This window comes from Prinia subflava, chromosome 20 (assembly GCF_021018805.1).
Source record: "Prinia subflava isolate CZ2003 ecotype Zambia chromosome 20, Cam_Psub_1.2, whole genome shotgun sequence".
Lineage (NCBI taxonomy): Eukaryota > Metazoa > Chordata > Aves > Passeriformes > Cisticolidae > Prinia > Prinia subflava.
The window spans coordinates 3,312,015-3,333,240 of NC_086266.1; the positions used below are offsets into that span (position 1 = coordinate 3,312,015).

The 21,226-nt window shown below is 45.7% G+C and overlaps 1 protein-coding gene across 1 annotated transcript; it reads right to left on the bottom strand.

Annotated features, from left to right (window-relative positions):
• Window positions 1-5,682: 5,682 nt before the first annotated feature.
• SLITRK2 (SLIT and NTRK like family member 2) lies at window positions 5,683-9,644 on the bottom strand. Its single transcript, XM_063416741.1, has 2 exons — window positions 9,519-9,644; window positions 5,683-9,005 (listed from the first exon to the last, which is right to left on the bottom strand). The coding sequence occupies exon 2, from the start codon at window positions 8,960-8,962 to the stop codon at window positions 6,392-6,394; it is 2,571 nt and encodes an 856-aa protein (XP_063272811.1). The 5' UTR covers window positions 8,963-9,005; window positions 9,519-9,644; the 3' UTR covers window positions 5,683-6,391.
• Window positions 9,645-21,226: the final 11,582 nt, after the last annotated feature.

Consider the following 21,226-nt stretch of genomic DNA (forward strand, 5'->3'; position numbering starts at 1 on the left):
GTTTAAGTATAAATATTACTGAAAATCTGATGTTTAGGTATAAACTTGGAGTATGCTGACTTCAGATCTATGGGGATGAGTGTTGAGTCTGAACAAACTCCCATTTTAAGTGATGGAAAGAGGACATAAACATTCTTCTCTCCCCTCTGCCACCCACAGCTGGGAGTTCAATGGGATTGTTCTTATTTAGTGAGATTCCTGTGCCAATCCAGGGCATCCCACAGAAGGAACTCAGGTGTAAAACTAACAGGGGAACTCTGCACCTGCACCTGGATTCCTCAGGTTTGACTGTTCCCTGGAATATCTAAAAGCCTCTCTGACAGCTTTGCTTCCACATCCTGTTCTATGTTCTTCTGTGATTAGAAGAAATTTTATGCAGTCATTACATTTTCCCAGTTCTCAGAAAATTTTGTGTTCATTTCAGCTGTCTGGCTAAGATGCTGGCATGCATCAAATCTGTAACAAATCCCTGGGGAAAAGGACAAAGCTTTATAGCATGGAGAAAAAAAATGCCTTAACTGCAACTCCTTTGCCTCTCAGATGAGAGGCTTTCAGAACTAAAATCAAGATGTTTTAAAATAGACTCTGTCACATTATCAGCAATCTCAAGGGGATTTTTTCCCCAGGCTTTTGTATGGAAATATGTCTTATCTCAAGAGGAGATAACTGCAACAGGTCTATATACATCAGCTGTGCTTTTTCCAGTGCAGAATGCATTTTTAAAAAGGCTGTTCTGCCTCCTTCTCAGAAGATTTAGGTGATTAACAGTTCTAGCACAAGCAGGGCAAGAAGAGGAGACACAAGGGACCTGAGTTTTCAAGACACAAATCTACGCTTGCTCTGCCACCACAAAGAATCCTGATGTCATTACATTGCATAACTTTGTAATCCTGATGTAATTTGTTATACTGCAAATATGTATTTACATTACCTTCACTGATCCCTTTTTGAGATCAGCCACAATATTTGTGTTGCCCATTTTGTACATACACTGATATTTTGCTGAGAATTTAGTTTGTACAAAAAACCTAGAAATTAAAAGCCTATGGCATTAAATGCACCAACGGTTAACTAATTTCATTTTAAATGAAATGAAATGAGAACAGAGGGAAATAAGAACCATTCAGACATGCTGCAAATATCTCTGCTCCTCCAAACTTCACCTTGTTTATTTTCTCAAACAGTGCATAAGCAGTGATGATATAGGTGTGTGCACACAGAGCTGGGAACAAATCCTGAGCACCTCAGTCTACCCTGAAGCATAACAGAGGTGAATTTGGCCTCTAATTTCACCCCTCCAAATGGTTAACAGCATGTAACAAAATCTGCTGCTGTATTCACAGGGGAGTCCTGTGTTTATATCTCAGGAAGAAAGCCACTTCTGTGACGTCCTGTTTTTCAAACTTCACTCACTCTTGAGCCTATTTGCTCCTGAGAATGACTGAATCTCCGACTGCCACTCCAACATTCCTTTCATTCAAAACCATCTATTCATCTGTATTCATAAACATGTCAATCTGCTGGTTCAAAAAAATCCAACCGGCACTTGAAGAACAAAAAAGCAACAACAAAAACCTTCTCCTTAATCCACCTCCCTCATTAGCTAGGATTAAAAACCTTAGTCAAAATGGTTGGCCTTGTGCCCAGAAAAGCTATGAGATCAATAATCCAAACAGACTTAATGATCCTCTTAGAAAAGAATAACTTTTGTACTTCTCCTATGGAACATTTTGAAAAAGTGATGGGAGATACACAAGAAGTGTCACATCATCTGCATAAGTTAATTTATGTTATTCTGAAGTTCTACAGCTGGAGGAGCTCTTTGGGAAACAGGGGATTTTTTTTCTTCTTCTCTGCTAAATGACATTTATTGTCTGCAAAAACACTAATATGAAAAATCACAAACTGTATCAGTGATTAGCCTGTAAGAGCCCAAGAAGTTTCATTAACATTTCCAGTATCTCATTTCACTCATGAGCAGTTTAAAATTATTGTATTCCTACACAAGCTCAGTATTCTGTAAGACTTTTTTTAGGCAATTTAACTTGTTGGTATCCTTAGTTTGACACTACTAATTACAGCTGCAAACTTTTAAAAAGTGCAACTCATATTTTACAATCTCAAACGTTGGTGGGAAGAGAAAGAAAAGCAAACTAAGCACAAGGTGGTGTTATTAAAAGTGCATTTGACCAAAGCAGGGTTTAAACTCCACGGGGAATGCTTCTCTCATGGACAGAAAAAAAAAATATCTTGGAGTAGAGGCTGGCAGATCCTCAGCAGAGCATGGATGTTGCAGGTAGGAGTGCTGGAAAAGGGCCAGGCTGGGCTGAGGGCAGCTCTGTGGGAATTACTGTCACCAGAACTCATTTTCTGTCCTCTCTGCCCCTCCTGGAGCAGCCACAGCTGAACCCCTGCCCACGCCTTGGGCTGGGAGCAATCACCTCTGAATGGTGATTTTTGCTATTTGCTCCAGAGACACCAGGTCGAGTTTAAAATTTCAGCAGCTAATTTTGGCAAGATTTACTGGTGCTGGGGACAGCTCACCAGGATGTGATGTGATGCCAAAGCTCATCCCTCTGCTCTTGCTCAGGAGTGCTGCTTGCACGGACACAAGTGATGCCACCTGCCCTGGGGAATTCTGCATGGAAACTGAAACCCTCTGTGATTTTAGGCTTCTCTTCTCTGTTCAAGCAGGGGAAGGAGGGAACAGCTATGCAGAGTTTCCTCCAGCACAGCTCCCAGGAAAACCACTGGGGTGAGGTGTCTGCTTTGGCACAGGGTGCCCAGCACTGCCAGGGCAGCAGGGAAGGAGGAGCAGGGACAGCAGCTCCCTTCAAAGGTCCTGCAGAGCTGCTGGGCAAGGGATGGAGAGCCTGTAAAGGCTCTGGAAGCAGGTAATAGAGCTGAGGTAGGAGCTGAGCAAACACTGGAGCCCAAAAAGGTAAAATCTGATGGAAGACAGAGACTGCAGAAAGGAGGAGCAGCTCTGGGCACGTGGAGTGGCTCTGCAGCAGCCTTGAGGACACAACGAACACTTTTTCCAAAAAGAGACATTTTTTTTTCTGTCACTGGGGAGAAAAAGGGAAGTATGTTGATAAACTTTATCTAATACTTACCCAGAAAGATCTCAAAAAAAAAAAAAAATAGTATTCATCTTTGGAAGAGTAATGCTCATTTTCACTAGAAATAACTGCACAGTTTCAACAGGGCTTCAGTCTGCACTGTTAGTGTTTCTGTAAAGGTCATTCAGTTCACTTTCACAAAAGAAAACTTATGAAGAAAGAAAACTATTTGCACCCCATTTTCCTGAGGGAATAGAAACAACTTTGCTAACCTGGTTACATAATTTTCACAGTTCAACTTTGCAAACTGTGAAAGAAATCTTTTTTTTTTTTCAGACTCATTATCAAGCCAGGACTGAGGGAAGCAGCTCTCCCCTAACAAGCAGCAGCTTCCAGGGCAGCACAGCTGAAGAAATGTGGAGCCCTCCTCTACAGCAGCTGCCGACACACTTTCCCTGTTAAACAAATCTCTTTAAGTGTAACTGGAAAAAAAAATATCTTCTCTTTCACCTAGACACTCTATGAAAAGAATTCCTTAATGGATGTCAGCTGAAGGGTACAAAAACAAACCTGAAGGATCTACAGCAATCATAATTCTTAAGCTGGTGCTGGTGATGCAAAATAAAATCTAGTCATTAAATAAATTCCACTAGAAAAGCCAAGGAAATGTAAAGCAGCAGCAACCTCTGTAAAGTATGGCTGTGTCACCAAAGCAAACATCAAAGTACTGAGACTGAAGCACTAAAACCAAACAATATAACATTATTAAAAGAATCATTTCCCTATCTCTGTTGTTTGCAAGCACTAGAACACTGAAAACATTTCTCTTGGAAAACATAGCTTTTTTTCTAAGGAAAAAACCCTTTGTAATTGGTTCTGCATCACTGGAGAATAATAAATAACAATATCCTGGCTGCTGCCAGATGTACCATGGTACTTGTTCTGCAGGCAATACTGAATTCATACCTGGAAAGAGTTAACAACTTTCCTTTAAAATAATACTTATACTTTTCTCAGTGTTCCAGTAATAAATGCTTTTAATTACCCAGGGGAAGGAGCTGTAAGACAATCAGTACTGGAAGGTTTTGAGCAAGTTCCTTGCTCAAAGATGGGTGCAAATCCAGTCAAAGGTTCCAAGCCCTACTAAAGTGAGACCATTTTGAAGAGTGATTCTGCAGTAGTTCATTGAACACTTCAATTTTAAACCTGATCTAATAAACAACCATAGATGCTATGGATTGTGAACATAAAGAATTGACATGTTAGCATATTAATGCACTCAGATGTCACATAAATCACTGGAAGACGTTTTACTAAGTGACTCAGATATCTGGCAATGCACATGCAAAGCCTCTTTAGCTCTTAAATACAAAGCAACTTCCTCTTGGCAAAGTCCTGATTAGAACAACATTGATTGTAGTTATTTATAGCTGAAATGCTATTGCTGAAAATTTCTCCAAGTTGTAGATACTGTATTATTAACTATAGCAAAGCTCTAGAAACCAGTCAGCAGAGGCCACTTCAATCTCTGCATGATAATAAAGGATTATTATGTGCAGTAACCTATTTATGAAAAGGAAACAGTGTGCTTCTTTCAGACCCCATCAATTGCTTTAATAAGGAATTGAAAAGCCTGGCCTACTTTATATGCAGATCACCATCCCAGTTGCATAAGGATTTAGAACAGACAAAACAAAACTGTTTTTGTTGTAAATAAGGACTGTTTGTTTAAATTGCACAATCATGTTTGCATCTAAAAATTATTTTGAAGCTAATAAGGCTTAATAAAGTTTGACTGTATACTTGGTAATAAAAATGGCTTCAATATTCTCCATGAAGGAAAAGGAAATTGAAGGTGATAACACACATAAAGCTTGAAGCAAAACAGGCCTGAGCTAATGGAAAAGGAGAAGACTCACTGCATTTGTTCACTGGTGGGCTTGAGAAAACCAGTGTTGAGAATGGGATTCAGTTAACTTAAAATGTTTTATAAAATTTAAGATATTGAACTTAATAGTAGTTTTCTCTAACAGATTAGAATTATTGCAGTATTACTTCTGCTTTAGAGACAAAAAGCACATAGACATGATTCAGACTACCAAAAGTTAGTGGGATGCACATACTGATTTCAGCTACCTTGATCTGGAGGACTCCAGGGTTCAAATTTTACCTTTGGCATTGGTTCATTTGCCTGTATGTTAATAAATTTAATGAGGTGTGGGATGACCCCTGCTGGTGTCCCTGCTTATGAAAAAAAATATGTATCTGGCAGGAAGAGGACATGCTCATTTCAGTCCAAAAAGTTACAAATATAAACTCTGTCACAAAATGTATAAAAATACCTAATCCAATGCATAGAATAGTATGAGTAATGTTCTGTTAAGTATGAAAATAATCTTAAGCCATTGAACATTACTGTGTTAGAGCTGCAATGCAATGTATTAAGGAGGACATTAATTGTTCAGTTCACTATGACATTGTGTTAAACATCTTTTATTAATGAGCTGTTATTCCCGGCTGAGGCATTTGATAACCCCTAGTCCATTGCTAAATCCTTTCAGTTGATCTCAGTGAGTCACTCTAAACAAACCTAGAGGGAAAAAATACCCCAATAATTTACATTTGAGTCTGTAAGGTCCTAGAACTAGAGTCGTTTAAAGAAGGGCAGCTTTCCTATAAATCAAACCTTCTGATTTAATGCAGCTGACATATAGATCTATTTTACAATTTTTTTTTTAATTTCAAAAATACAACACATTAAAATAGGTTCAATTTATCAAAGCTAAGAGCAACAATTAAGTAATAATGTACTTAAAGTGCAAAGGCACTTTAACACAAAAAAGTGACGCCCAGTGGCTATAGTTGGTAATTGAAACAGCAGTACTGTATATTATTATTTACAAAAGAAAGTCATAGTCCATGAAAAAAGATCTTTGGAGATCTTCTACATAATACATTAAGTTTCCATTTTGAAATGAGAAAAAATAAAAGAAAAAAACAACAGAAACCCCAAAGAACCCCTTCCTCATTTCCTTCGAAATCAAAAAGAATTATGCAAGATCTATTACAGAAAGATACATTTGCAATGACAGTTCCAAGAGAAGGGTCAAAAAGAGAGAGCTATAGAAATAACTTAAAGGGAACGTTGTAAAAGCAACACCACATCCCTGCTATGCTGCAAGGATTCCTTTCCTCTCTCACTCCTTCTCCGATTTAAAAAAGTGGAAATGTTGGGAATGCGACAGATGACATCAGTACTGAGTTCAGACTCAAAGAAATGTGATGCTGAGCTCATTTAAAAAAATTTCCTTTGTCTCCCACCTCCCCCCTCACAGCTGACTGATTGCAGTTTGTTTTTCCAGAACTTCGAGGTAGTCTGGTTCTGTTTGTAGCTTTCCTTGGAGTAAAGGATGCTCAGGTTTAGACTGTTCTGCAAAATATTTCCTGGGAGTTCCATATAAAACAGTTTTATTTATCCTGTCCTGGTTTTGGCGTCTGGATTCATAGGAAGGGGCAAACTGCCTTTTGGGTAAGGTACAAAAGTTATAATGAACTAATCCTCCGCTGGGCAGTTCCTTGACCCTTTCTGCAATGTTCTGATACAGCAGCTCTGGTTCCCTTGGTGAGGACTGCTTTTCCAGCAGTTCAGCTGCACTGATGGTAAATGCAAGACTGGTGGGGTCTTCTTTCTTGTGGTCAAGACTGCTATAGCTAAACTCATGGAGATTCCTGTAATAGGCAACTGGATCCCCTTCCTTTTGCATGTAGATTGGGTTTTGGCACATCTGTCCCACAGGAGGGGGGATGTAGTTATAAACATGTCCTTCAGTTTTGTCGTGGGTCTCAGTGTTGTAGGACCCATACTGGAGCTGAAATGAGCTAATATCTACATTGTTGGCACTGCTGGGCATGCTCTGCACCCCCTTCCGGCGCTTGAGGACGAAGACAAAGAGACCTGCCCCAAAACAAACAGACAAAATAAACACAACCAGCAAGCCTAAAATGAGGACAGAGAGCGGAACTTCAGTGTGCAGTTCTGGGTAGGAGCTGGGTGAGGCACCCAGGTGTGGGGGATCTGTGTTCTGGTTCATGGAGAGGACAGAAGAATCCGCCAGGTTGGGGTTCTCTGGGCATATGGCTTCTCTGCTCAGAAATTTCAGATGCTCTCCAGAGTGCTTGGTGGGAGACTCACAAATCACTTCATTGATAACTACGGGGGGGTTTGAGTGCTGGTTGTTCTGGTCAGTGACTTTCTCTATCCAGTTCCTCAGCCCCAGGATGTCACACGTGCAGTCCCAAGGGTTCTCTTGGAGATCGATCTGAATGAGAGCCGAGAGCTGGTCCAAGACTCCTCTCACAGGCAGGTAGGAGAAATGGTTGTTTCTGAGGTTGAGCCTGGTGAGGGAAGTGCCTCCAAAGACATTATCAGGCAAGGATCTGAGCAGGTTGTTATTGAGAAACAACAGGTGTAGGTTACTCAGAGCATCAAACGTGCGTGGCAGGATCTCCTTGATGACATTGTACTCTAGGTAGAGGTACTGCAGGCTGTGCAGCCCCTCAAACATGGACCGGTACAGAACCTCAAGGTAGTTGCCATTGAGATAAAGTCTGCGTAAACTTGTGAGGTTTGTAAAGGCACCTTCTTGTATCACTGCAATCCTGTTATTTCCTAGATGCAGCAAATCCAGGGAGCTGTACTCTGTGAGATCCGTTCTGTAAATGACTTGCAGATAGTTACTGGTAAGGTAAAGTTTCTTTGGGCTGGTTGGCCTGGGGTGGAGATCCGAGATGTTACTGATCTTTTTCTCTTGGCAGTTAACATTCAGGCCATTGTCTGAGCTCTGGGACGTACAGATGCAGCCAGCTGGGCACGTGATGGGCACAGGAGACTTTGTCTGGTAAACCATGATAGGTCCAAATATTTGCCTGTCTTTTGACACAGAGACACGGGGGGTGGGCCGGTTCCTGGTCTTGGGTGGCCGGCTGGCTTTTGGGGCCCTGGTGGGGTTGATGGCAGAGTTGGCCGTGGGGGATAACCTCGAGACGTGTGGGTCTGAGAGGACAGGGTGCTTCTCCCTCTGGCTTGGATCACCGGAGCTTTTCCTAGGGCAGAGATCTTGCCTGGTGAGCTGGGTCACGTCTTTCCCGTGCAGCCTGAAGGGGGTTTCACAGACTATCTCACCCACAAACACGGTGATGGTGTCCAGCCAGGCCTTGAGCGGCAGCAAGTCGCAGGTGCAGTTCCAAGGGTTCTCCTCCAGCTGGATTTCCATGATGCCTCCAATGTGCTCCAGCACGCCAGCAAAAGGCATCATCTTCAGGCGGTTTCCCCGCAGGTCCAGGTGAGTGAGCAGCACGAAGCGGAACACATTGCTGGGCAGGGACAGCAGCAGGTTGTCGTTGAGGATCAGCACCTTGAGCTTGTTCAGCTTGCTGAACGCCCCCGCTTCGATGGCACTGATGTAATTGTAATCAGCCTGCAGGTACTCCAGGCTCTCCAAGCCCAGGAAGGTGTCCTCCTTCAGCACCTCCAGCTTGTTGTTGTTGAGGTGCAGCCTCTTGAGGGTGCGGAGGCCGCTGAAGGCGCCCGTGCGGATCTCCTGCATGTCGTTGTTGCCCAGGTGCAGGGTCACGGCGTTGGAGTAGTTGACAAACTCATTGGGGAACAGGCGGGTCAGGGCGTTCCCATTGAGAAACAGCTGGTAGATCTTGGACGGCGGCGGCAGGAGGAGGCTCACGGTTGTAAATCCCTTGTTCTCACAATTAATGTTCAGCACGTTCTCCTTCTCCTCGCAAGGGCAGCGGCTCTTGCTGCAAATGTCTTTGGCAGGTTTGCGACTCTCTGTCCACGAGATCCCAGCCACTGTTAACAAACTGAGCAACCAAGCACCCTTCAGCATCTTTATGCGCCGTCGATCCCCGCTTCGGTACCTACAGTCAAACCTTTTGAGACAGGTAAGGAGAGAAAGGAGAGATCCCCAGTGAACACGGCCGGGAGCAGAGGCTGCACGGGGAGAGGGAAAGCAGGTCTGAAGGCTTGGGGGCGAAGGGGAGCTACGAGGCAGCGACTTCCAAACTCCTCTGGAATCCACCCCCCTCCTCCTCCTCTCTTTTTCTCCTCTGGGAAAGAGCCTGCCGAGCAGCTGAGGGGGAAGCCCCTTCGGGGAGCTCCCCGAAACCCGGGTCCCCAGCGCCGCGCTCTCCGCCCGCTCCCCGCCCGCGGCAGCGCGGTCCCACCCGCGCCGCCCGTCCCGGGGCCGGGGCGCTCCCGGTGCCCGCCAGCATCTCAGCCCGGGGGACGCGAGGACTGACAGCGAACCCCGCAAACCCCCCCGGCCGCAGCGGCGCCCCCCGCCCGCGCACAGCCCCGCGCACAGCCCCGCGCACAGCCCCGCGCACAGCCCCGCGCACAGCCCCGCGCACAGCCCCGCGCACAGCCCCGCGCACAGCCCGTACCTGCTGCGGAGCGGGCAGCGCGGGCAGTGGCCGAGAGCCGCCGCGCCCCGGGAGCCAGGAGCCCGGCGGCGAGCGGCATCGCCCGCTCACGCCTCTGCAGGAGCCCAGCCCGGCGCCGCCGTCCCGTCCCGTGCTGTGCCCGTCCCGTGCCCGTCCCGTCCCCGGGGGTGCGGGAAGTTGTGCGGGCGCTGCGGGCAGGGCGCGGGATGTGCGCGGGCAGTGCGCGGCGCCGCTTTTGCCGGGTGCCCCGCGCCGAGCCGCGCTGACGTCAGCCGGGGGCGGGGGGGACACGTCTTGTCCCAGCCCCCCTGTCCCCGTCCCCGTCCCCCCCTCCCCGGGCGGCTCTCGCAGCCGGCTCCGCTCCTGGCTCGGCTGCTCTTCGCGGGAGCGCTCTGACAGCACCTGCAGGACAGCGCGGGCACTCGGAGCCGGGAAGGGGAATCAGGTAACGAGCGGATTTACCTGGGTCCGGAGGAATTTTGGTCCCGAGTCGCTGAATCCGCGCCCTCAGAACAGAGAGCGAGTCAAGCAGCTCCGCGGCAGGAGGCAGCCGGCGGGCGCGCACGCAGCGCGCACACGGAGAGACGCGCACAGCCCGCACACATCCTCCGAGCACAGCGCACAGCACACAGCGAACATCACATCACACATCATATATCACATATCACACATCACATATCACATACCACACAGCACACACCGCACAGCACACAGCACATATCACATATCACACAGCACACACCGAACATCACACAGCACATCACACATCATATATCACACAGTACATATCACATATCACACATCATACAGCACACATCACACAGCACATATCACACATCACACAGCACATCACACATCATATATCACACAGTACATATCACATATCACACATCATACAGCACACAGCACACATCACACAGCACACAGCGCACATCACACAACACACAGCACATATCACACATCACACATCACATCACACACATGCACAGCCGGCTCTCGCAGCAGCCGCAATTTCTCGCAAATCCCGGCTCTGCCACAGCGCCCACCCCCGCCCCGCTGGAGCAGCCCCCTCCCCAAACCCCCGTGCCCAGCGCTGCCCATTGGTGTTCCACACGTGCAGGGAAGTTCAACAGCTGCCCCCAAACCCGGCTGGCAGGCAGCGGCAGTGCCAAGCCTGACTCCCTACACCCTCTGGAAGGCTCCCCCGAGTGCTGAGCAACCAGATTTAGCCACATCTAACATCATTGCCAGGCTGGATCGCTGCCCCACTGAAATGTTGTGGTGTAGCGTTTGGCTGCCTTTAAAAAGAACAGATTTCTTGTGACTTTGCTTAAGCTCCACGCTCTGGGCACTGTGTGGTGGGGAAGGATGGCTGCTCTTGATCCCCGTCTAAAGGTAAAACTTTGGGTTCACACCGAGGGAGGGGACAAAAAGGCTTCATTCTAAGGTGAAGAATTCACAAAAAGAATTCACTCTACAGGGAATTCTTTAAAGCGCTAGCAGGGCAGGGTGAATTACTGCCAGATTCTTACAGGGTACTGTACTCAGTCTCTAGAATGTAAAGGTTTGCTGCCAGAAGAGTTCTGGAATTGGCAAAAGTGGTATTCTTTAGCCATTATGTATCAGAGCCCGGATTTTAGGAGCAGCAGCAATCTGCTGTCTATTCTTATCTCTCTCCTGAGGCTGGAAAAGGCAACATCCTGCAGCAGCCAGCACGAATGCCTGTGCAGGAATAGTGCTGGAGTTTGTGTTTGGGACTGAAGCACTTGCAGCTCCCCTGTCTAAAATTTGGAGAGTTGTGACAAGAGCAGGAGCATCCCACACTGGAGCACGCTTTTGGTGTGGTGCTGTGTGAATTTCAACAAGATTGGGATTCTGAAATGCACTCAGAGCTGCTCCGTTCTGTCTCTCTTTATCCAGCTGAATTCAGGAGCAAAAATTGCCAAGATCAGGAAAGATGTGTGTTGCATATCTGTTGTTCTACAGCACTAACACAGCAGCAACCAGATTATCATTGTGTGAGATTTTTTGCTTGTTTTCTGCTCTAAACACGAGGATATGGGAGCAGAATTGGACTATTACAGGCTGTAGCAAATCCTGTTTTCAGCTCTTTCTAACACACTCTGGGGGCATGAGCCTAAAAACAGAGGGTAAAAGGAGACCCAGGTTGATATTTTTTGTTGTATTATTTTCAGAAGGGAGCACATTCACACACACCTGGCACCACACAGGCTCACAGGGGCTCCTGTAACCTCCCTTCATCACACCCAACCTGAGCAGCCCAGCCTTGCCAGCTCTCACAGGGCAAAAATGAAGGCACAAATCAATCCAACGCCCTTTCCCCTTGTCTCACAGACCACATTTGTTTTATGTTCATGATTTTCAGTCAGGTGAAGCTTTCTGGTGAGCAAAGATCACATCCTGGAATTGTCTTGTGAGGCAGCATGCACTGCCCCACTCCCCTGTGTTTACTAAAACACAGGAAATGTGTTTGTGGCACTGCTGCTGCTGCCTTGGAAGGGAAAGCACACTCGTGGCATGCCTCAGCAGTAATTACCAGATTCATGTGGGATGGAAGGAACAGCGTGTTAGGGGATTGCAACAGTAATAAGACACAGAGATGATACTGATTCTATTACACTGCAAATGCATGCATATAATAACCATGGTTGTAGGAGGAGGAACAAGGATTAAAAAAAAAAAATAATAGCTTCAGCTTTTTATTTAGGAACAAAGTCCTGGTTTCTCAGCACGCCTGAAGTGTTTTATAATCCTTTCAATTAAAAACAGAGTATAAAAGAGCAGGTTTTTTTTTTCCCTCCACCTGTTTTACTGCCTTTTTATTTTATATGTTGAGTGCAGGAACGTTTCCAGTCTGTGACTATCTGGGAGCCTCCAGGGATGGAAGGCCAGCAGGCAGGTTGGTACAGCAGCCCACGAGGGCTTGGGGAAACTCAAGGTTATGCCTGATTTGTAAGCACTGTGGAGGTCCCAGATATTCAGCTGTGTTCCCTCATGCTCGTTTTTGTGCAAAGTTATGAAGAGAGAGTACAGATTCATAGATTGTGAGGCTTAATAGAACCATTGTGGCTTTTGGATCTTGCATAACCCAAGCCACCAGCTAAATTGGAATTAATTCCTGTTCAAACCAGATCATACTTCATAGGAAAAAGAAAAAAAATGAAAGCAAATAACATAGCCAGGCATATTTTGGCTACTGCCTATGGTGAAAATTTGCCATCATGTTCAGTAAACTGGTTTGGTAAACCAATAGGCTTCATCCCCCACAGGCAAAAAAAATTGGGCTTTTTCTACAACTCTGCATCTAATTCCTCAGTTTGAAATGTTTATCCTTGTAATATCCTTGTCTGCTGGCTTAAGAGCCCTTAATTATCCCCTACCTCTTTCCCATGGGGACACTCCCAGACTGCTGCAGAGCAAGTAGGAACTGAATATTTGCCTGAACCTGCTTCAAATAATCTGTTAGTCCTGTGCTGCTCCATACACCAGCTCTTGGCTCCTGCATGGTCCTGAAACCATCACTTTATCTGTCTGCTGGCAGGGGAAAAAAAAGCCAGACCACAGCATGAAGCATAAGCACATAAAATTTGGCACAGATCATTACCCTTCCTGCCTAGTGCACATCATGCTGCTGTCCTTCTGGGAGAGTAAATATCAAGGAGCAGAAAAAAAAGCCTGGAAAAATGTGGAGATCATTTTCTTTCTTCACATTGTATCTGCAGGTGGATGCTAAACACTACTTATGCTTCTTTACCTTGCAGTTCTTCTGGTTTTGCTTCTCTGTGTATAAATGAAAGAACAAACATATCCACCAAGTCTTATGGTAAAAAAAGCAATGAAGGCAGCAAGAAACAAAGCCAAAACTCTGTGAATTGGATGGAGGGCAGGATACAAGTTCTACTGATCATTAGAATCTGTTAAGTTGGCCTGGATGCTGCTGGCAAGTAAAAAAGGGTTTATTCATATAGTACAAGTAGAGGCCAATATTGATTTCTGTGAACACAACATGACAGCAATGAGAATTCATACATTTAGGCATTTCCTGATGTGATATGTTCCTTATCCTGTAATCCTGAATTGCATGTGAGATGCCTACTCCATGTAAGCTTTCAGGGTTCTGAGATAATCATCACTGCTCTCCAAGTGCCTTGTATTCTTGCTTTCTCTGTGTATATGTGTGCCTCTTTGTAGCTGGAGACATCCCATTTCCATAAATATGTACATTTTTTGGGTCTTTCCTATGCTGTAAAAGGAATTTTTGAGCTTCACTTAAAAGGAGCTCTTAAGGAAATAAAGAGTTTCTAGATTTAGCAGTGAACAGCATGCAGAAAAATTGTTGTGGAGATAACCCATGGTTTTATCTCATCCAGCAGCACAGGGTGGAACAGGAGTCTCTGGCTTCCACTTTCTTTGGGCAAGGAATGAGCAGGGCATGGTGAAGGAGGGTGAGCACCAGAGGCAGGGAGGAGGGAGCTGGCAGGCTGTGCCCATCCCTGTCCCCTGTGCCCATCCCTGCCCCCTGTGCCCATCCCTGTGCCCATCCCTGTCCCCTGTGCCCATCCCTGTCCCCTGTGCCCATCCCTGTGCCCATCCCTGTCCCCTGTGCCCATCCCTGTCCCCTGTGCCCTTCCCTGTGCCCATCCCTGTCCCCTGTGCCCATCCCTGTCCCCTGTGCCCATCCCTGTGCCCATCCCTGTCCCCTGTTCCCATCCCTGTTCCCATCACTGTCCCCTGTGCCCTTCCCTGTGCCCATCCCTGTGCCCATCCCTGTGCCCATCCCTGTCCCCTGTGCCCATCCCTGTTCCCATCCCTGTCCCCTGTGCCCTTCCCTGTGCCCATCCCTGTCCCCTGTGCCCATCCCTGTCCCCTGTGCCCATCCCTGTTCCCATCCCTGCCCCCTGTCCCCATCCCTGTCCCCTGTGCCCATCCCTGTCCCCTGTGCCCATCCCTGTGCCCATCCCTGTCCCCTGTGCCCATCCCTGTTCCCATCCCTGCCCCCCTGTACCCATCCCTGTCCCCTGTGCCCATTCCTGTGCCCATTCCTGTCCCCTGTGCCCATTCCTGTCCCCTGTGCCCACCCCAGCAGCAGCTGGCTGCAGCCACACGTGCTGAGAGAGGCAGAGGAGGGAGCCCCTGGGGATGAAGGCCCTGTGGAAGGAGAGCTGCTGGAGGAGGCAGTCTGGGGGAAGAGGGGCACTCCACACTCCACACTCCACACTCCACACTCCACACTCCACACTCCACACTCCACACTCCACACTCCTCACTCCTCACTCCACACTCCTCACTCCTCACTCCTCACTCCACACTCCTCACTCCACACTCCACACTCCACACTCCACACTCCACACTCCACACTCCACACTCCACACTCCTCACTCCTCACTCCACACTCCTCACTCCACACTCCACACTCCACACTCCACACTCCACACTCCACACTCCTCACTCCACACTCCACACTCCTCACTCCTCACTCCACACTCCACACTCCACACTCCACACTCCACACTCCACACTCCACACTCCACACTCCACACTCCACACTCCTCACTCCACACTCCTCACTCCTCACTCCACACTCCACACTCCACACTCCACACTCCACACTCCACACTCCACACTCCACACTCCACACTCCACACTCCACACTCCACACTCCACACTCCACACTCCACACTCCACACTCCACACTCCACACTCCTCACTCCACACTCCTCACTCCTCACTCCACACTCCTCACTCCACACTCCTCACTCCACACTCCTCACTCCACACTCCTCACTCCACACTCCACACTCCACACTCCTCACTCCACACTCCTCACTCCACACTCCACACTCCACACTCCACACTCCACACTCCTCACTCCACACTCCACACTCCACACTCCACACTCCACACTCCACACTCCACACTCCTCACTCCACACTCCTCACTCCACACTCCACACTGCTCACTCCTCACTCCACACTCCACACTCCACACTCCACACTCCACACTCCACACTCCTCACTCCACACTCCTCACTCCACACTCCACACTGCTCACTCCTCACTCCACACTCCACACTCCACACTCCACACTCCACACTCCACACTCCACACTCCTCACTCCACACTCCACACTCCACACTCCACACTGGTGCTGCCCACTGAGCTGCCTCTTGCTGGCCATCAGGGATGAGAGGGATTTTTCTCATTTCCAGATGCAATTTTTAGCTCCATTTCTCCCAACCATGCGAACATATGGAGAGCTGCCCTACTTCAGAATGCTGTTCACTGACACTTCGTGGCTACCTATTGTAGAAATGAAAGGATTTAACGAACTATGACTTAAAATCACTGTGCTTTCTAACTCTTCCTTCAGTTTTTGCTTCCTGCAAGGACTCAGACCTTGGCCAATTTTTGAGACTTGTTATCTAACTGCAACGTGATTTTTTTACAAGGAGACTTGGTCATGATATTTTTTTCAAAATATCTGGGGTAATCTTTTTTATAACAGCACAGTGTGATTCTACCCTGGTGGTACAAACTGCAGCAGCAGCAGAACTACCAGCTTCTGATTTTTTTGTATCATTAATCCTGACTGTCTTAAGAAGAGAATTTAATGTGTTATAATGGCAGTAATATTGGTTTCAGCAGGAAACATGATAGAGGAGCTGTCTGTCAGGAAGCAGCCCTGGCAGCCTGTGCTCTGGGGATTCTGACAGATTCACCACTGTGCAATTAAGAACTGATCATTACTTTGGATTTAGCCCAGTTTTGTTTCTTCCTTGCCTAGAAAAACGAATATCCACTCCCCTACTACACTCACACCTTTTATCATAGGACCCAGCAAAGCACTGTGAGAAAATGAATATTTATGGATGTCTTCATCCTATTCAGGAAAGTAGTAAGTCTGATCCAAAGCCCTTTGGTGTCAGTGGAAGGACTCTGACTGATTTCAGCGGGATTTGGATCAAATCTTTGAACAAATGCTTAGCTTCAAAGCCTGCACTTAGGTTTTATTGAGTGGTTTAAATATTTTTGGAAGTGCTTTGTTTCATCATGTCAATGGGTCTTTTTCTCTGATAGCAACAACGAGATGAATCTTCCTGATGGTAGATATTCTGTGCTGGCATTGCTGAGCAACAAGAACAAAAAAAATAAAAGGGAAGTGTGGGGTTTTATTTTCCCATCTTTAAAACAACAATGGTTCTATTTATTTTGTTTCAAACGTGTGTCTACAGCAATTTCTACCACTACCCTTTACAAGCACAATTTTTCAGATTTCCTCAGAGTCACAATCTGTGTTTTAAATACTGTGAATGTTTTTAGCTGGAAATGTCCCATCATGCAAGCACAAGTGCACACAAGTGGTTTTAGTGATTTGGAGAATCTTGTTTAAATTATTGTGTCTTCTTGCCTTCCCTCAGTGGACAGGGGGCTCATATTTGCATAATGCAGTTGATGTATGGGCATGAGGAATTTTCACTGTTGAAAGTCTGCTGAGCTGATGTGAGAAGTTTCCTCCCTTTAGTTTTTAGTAGTAAAAAGAAATATAATGAAATCTCTCCCTATCATTATTTTTTATGGCAGTGAAGTTGAAAGAATACAGATTCCACTGTGCTAATGACATATCTAGAAATATGTGAGGAGCAGGAGCAATGGGTGAAATTCAGTCCTGGGCAGAGGGCCAGCCTAGAGTGATTCATCATGAAAGCCCCCAATTAAGACCTCAAAACAGGGCTTAAGTGAGACTTCAGTGCCCTATGGCTTTCTGCAATAGCAGGAGAAAGTTCCTCCAAATGAATTATTCATCATAAATAATGCATTCTATTAGTTTAGCCTATTTTTCCTTGATTCCTTGAATTTATTTAATTGAAATTACTCACCAAATAATTTCTATGAATAATCATGGCCTGGGGATTATTTTTGAGCAGTTCACGGCGAGCATTTCATATTCCACATTCAGAATGAGAGCTGTGTCATTGAGTTGTCATTAATGCACAGAGGTCACATAGTTCTGGTTTCACTTCAGGAAAAAAAATGAGATGAGCAGAAAAGAAACAGCATTTTTTCAGACTCCATGTGTTCCCAAAAACTCCTTCCATTAAGTTCATTCCATGAGATGTTTGTCCACAGAAGAAAGAATTGGGGAATCATTGGCTTTTGTTTTTCAGCTGGTTTTTGTTTTTCACCTGGTTTCTAGAGGGATGTAATTCTGCATGTGCACAGGGTATGTGCATGTCTGGCTGACAGTCAAGATCTTCCCCTTCAAAAAAGTTTGGAGCCACAGAAGTTTGCTGGAAGGTGCTGCTCTGAGAGATTTAATTTCCCACTCCTTCAGTGGATAAAGGACTGAGGATTGCCCCTAGGGTGGGAGGTCTCAGCCTGGCCTGGCTGGAGCTCCTTTCCCTCATTTCAGCGCTGGCTGGGCTCTGGCAGCCAGAAGGGGGTGGATAATTCGTGGATAATTCACCATTGTGAGTGGTTTGGCTGCTGCTGAGCAGGGCTCAGGGCTGTTTCTCCAGCATCCTCCCCTCACCAGAGGGCTGAGGAGGAGGAGGAGGCTCTTGGGGACAGCACCCAGCCAGGGCAGCCAACCCCAGCTGGCCAAAGGGATATTCCAGACCATCTCTGCTCAGCACTAAAAACTAAGAGAAGGAGGAGATGACATTTGTTACAAGGATGTTTGTTTTCTGGAGCAACCACTAATGAAGATCTGCATCCCAGGAAGTGGGGGGACAGCACCTGCTGAGAATAAATCTTTTGTTTTCCTTTGCTTCCATGTGCAGCCTGTCACTTTGCTTTATTAAACTGCCTTTATCTTGACCCACAAGTTTCCCCAAGGATAAAAAGATTAATTCTCTTAGAATTAAACGCTTCAATTTTTGAGTAAAGAAAAACATTCCCTGCTTTGCTGCAGTCTTTTGCACATCACTCTAGCCAGAAACTTCGCTGTCTCTGAGCAGTAATAATTTACCTGAAAAACACCCTATAATATTTGTCTTGTGGAGGCTGGTTGTACACACGCTGACTTTGAAGCATGATGTATAACTGCAAGTGGCATGAAAAGAAATTGATGAGACAATTAGAACTTGTGAGAATGGTGGCTGCATTAATTTGTCGGGGAGAATCGCTTAAAAGGTATTTCAAATTCTGCAGAAACCTTAACATTTATTTGGCGTCTGAAGTAGCTCCCTGAGTTGTTATTGCACAAAGCACAATATAAACAGATATAAAATCCTGACCCAGACTTCAGCCACTGACAGATCTCCCTCTTGGCTTCATGGGGCCAGGATTCCAGCTGACTTCTTGATTCCTTGAATTTATTTAATTGAAATTACTCACCAAATAATTTCTATGAATAATCATGGCCTGGGGATTATTATACAAACACACAAATCCTGAGTATTCAGTACAACTTTATATGGTGAGATGGAGGTGCTTGGGTAGAAAATAGACATACTCAGAATCTCCTCTGCTGTTGACAGTGCTCAAATTCGATGCTTAAAACTGCTTGATGCCAAAATTTTTACCATTACTGTTTACCTAGCCTTGGAGCTGCTCTCCTGGCTGTCCTCAGAACCATCTCTGCCTTGATAGACTCAACCCAAAGCAAACCAGAAATATTCCAAGCACACACACTGACTGAAAGGACAATAGGAAGGAATCAGTAGAATAATTCCTCTGCTTTACTGCAGTCGTTGAGCTCTGGATGCTGAAGATATTTTAGCCTTCTGCTTTCCAGCCTAAATGCCAGAGGGTGTAGGGGACACCTGGATCTGTGGAATTCCAGTCAGGGGATGAGAGTGTCCCCAGCAGGGACCTTGCTCTTTGTGTGGTGCCTTTCCAGCCCATGAGATTCCACGTGAAGTGGAACAGCTTTGGCCTGGATTGGAAGTGTGTGTGTGCATTCCACAGCTCTTGTGGCATTTCCAAAGGACAGGATTTTTGAACAACTGCCCATCCTTTATATAGCCTCTTTTTTATCACCTATTAGTCTTTTTTCCTGTAAAGCAATAAAACCCTTTGCACAGCAGGAGATTTTTATGTCCACTGTGTGCCTGAGCAGCAAGTAAAGCTGGGAGGAGAAGAGGAGAGCTCAGTCAGCCCTGGTAATCAACTGTGGCCTGGAATCTGGAAAATCCATTTGCACACATATTTGCTCAGAGTGTTTTTGCTTTACAGCCACAACACTGGTAAGATTTTGAGCTTTCTGATTAGAAATATTGTTGCTTTTGCAGACAGAAGTCCTTGGCTTTATTGTTTCTAGCTGGTGTTACTGATGCACTTAGAATTCTGTAGAGCTGAGGTTCCTTCTTTGCATAGATTCACTTGTGTCCAGCGGTCCACATATCTCAACTATAAGCACTTCAATACCTTCCTTTTTAGAGATGTGGCTTTCAGAAGCCTCTCTTGCTTTGTGACAACTACTTTTGTCTTTTGATAACTTTTCTGTACTAATATAAATATCTAAATTATCTTTCCTTTTGGCAGAATGCTTAAACATCCACAACTAACAGGTGTCATTCAGCAAATCACAACTTGCACTGTACCTGCAGCAGAACTGGGCTCACAGCAGATGCATTGCACCTACGAGTTTCTCACCCCAGAGAAGATTTTTAATTGCTGTTTTTTATCCTTTCTGCTATTAAAATTTGTATTCAGTATTAGTATTTTGATACTGCGAGAAGATCTGATAGCATGAGTCACGAACCAGCCCTCATTGTTGTATTGTTAGCTGTTTTGCTTATCTCTTTCTTTCCCCTCTAGAGTGCAAGTAGAACTGTGAGGAGGGGGTCATATCATTTTTGTTCCATACCTTAAGAGCTTTTGTGAAATGAAGGCTTACATCTAGAATTATAATCGTGTGGGATGCTGTATGCACGAGCAGAATGACAGCACTTGCCAGGTAGCTCACAATGATGTATTGAGAATTTCGCTATTTTTTAAACTGGATGTGGGCATAAAAGCTGCCCCTATCTCTGAAAGCTGGGTACAATTAGACTGACAACTTGTATGCCAGGCTTCTTGTTGGTGTCATTTAAAATTGCTGAAATGCAGCGTTGCCACTCCCTCCCTCCTTCCCTTCCCTGAAATGAGGTTTATACTGGAAATGCTGACAAGACCCTTATCATTTGAGATGACACCATGCACAGCTTTAAATACTGGTTATAAATGTTAATGCCTTATCTGAATGATATTTTTTCCACATGTAGGCAGCTCAGGATAGAGCCTCAATAATAAATTTAACGAGTTCAGGGGGAAGACGCAGGATGCTTATGTGAGTATTATAATGATTGGCATTTTTGCAAACAGCATATGATAAGTGGTGCAATTTTATTTTCAAAGTTTAATCAATAGAGAGCTCTTTGATGTTGCCATGTACTTTGCAAATAGATGCTTCCTTGGGATGACAGCAAAACAACTTCTGTTTCGTGGTGTGTTTACGCTTAGGGTTTAATCAACCTGCTTCAGTGATTGCCATAAATTTTGATATTCCAAAAATGAAATAGGGGCTATAAAATAATTATGCTTCATGATGGCATCCCATTGTTGCTAGCCTGGGTCATCTGGCTTCACAAATGTTGCAAAGGGCACAAAGTCCATCACTGTGCCAATTACAGGAGCATGGGCTGTGTACCAGGTTATTCTCATTTGTTGTGAACCCACAGCAGCTGTTGCACAGGATGTTGAGGA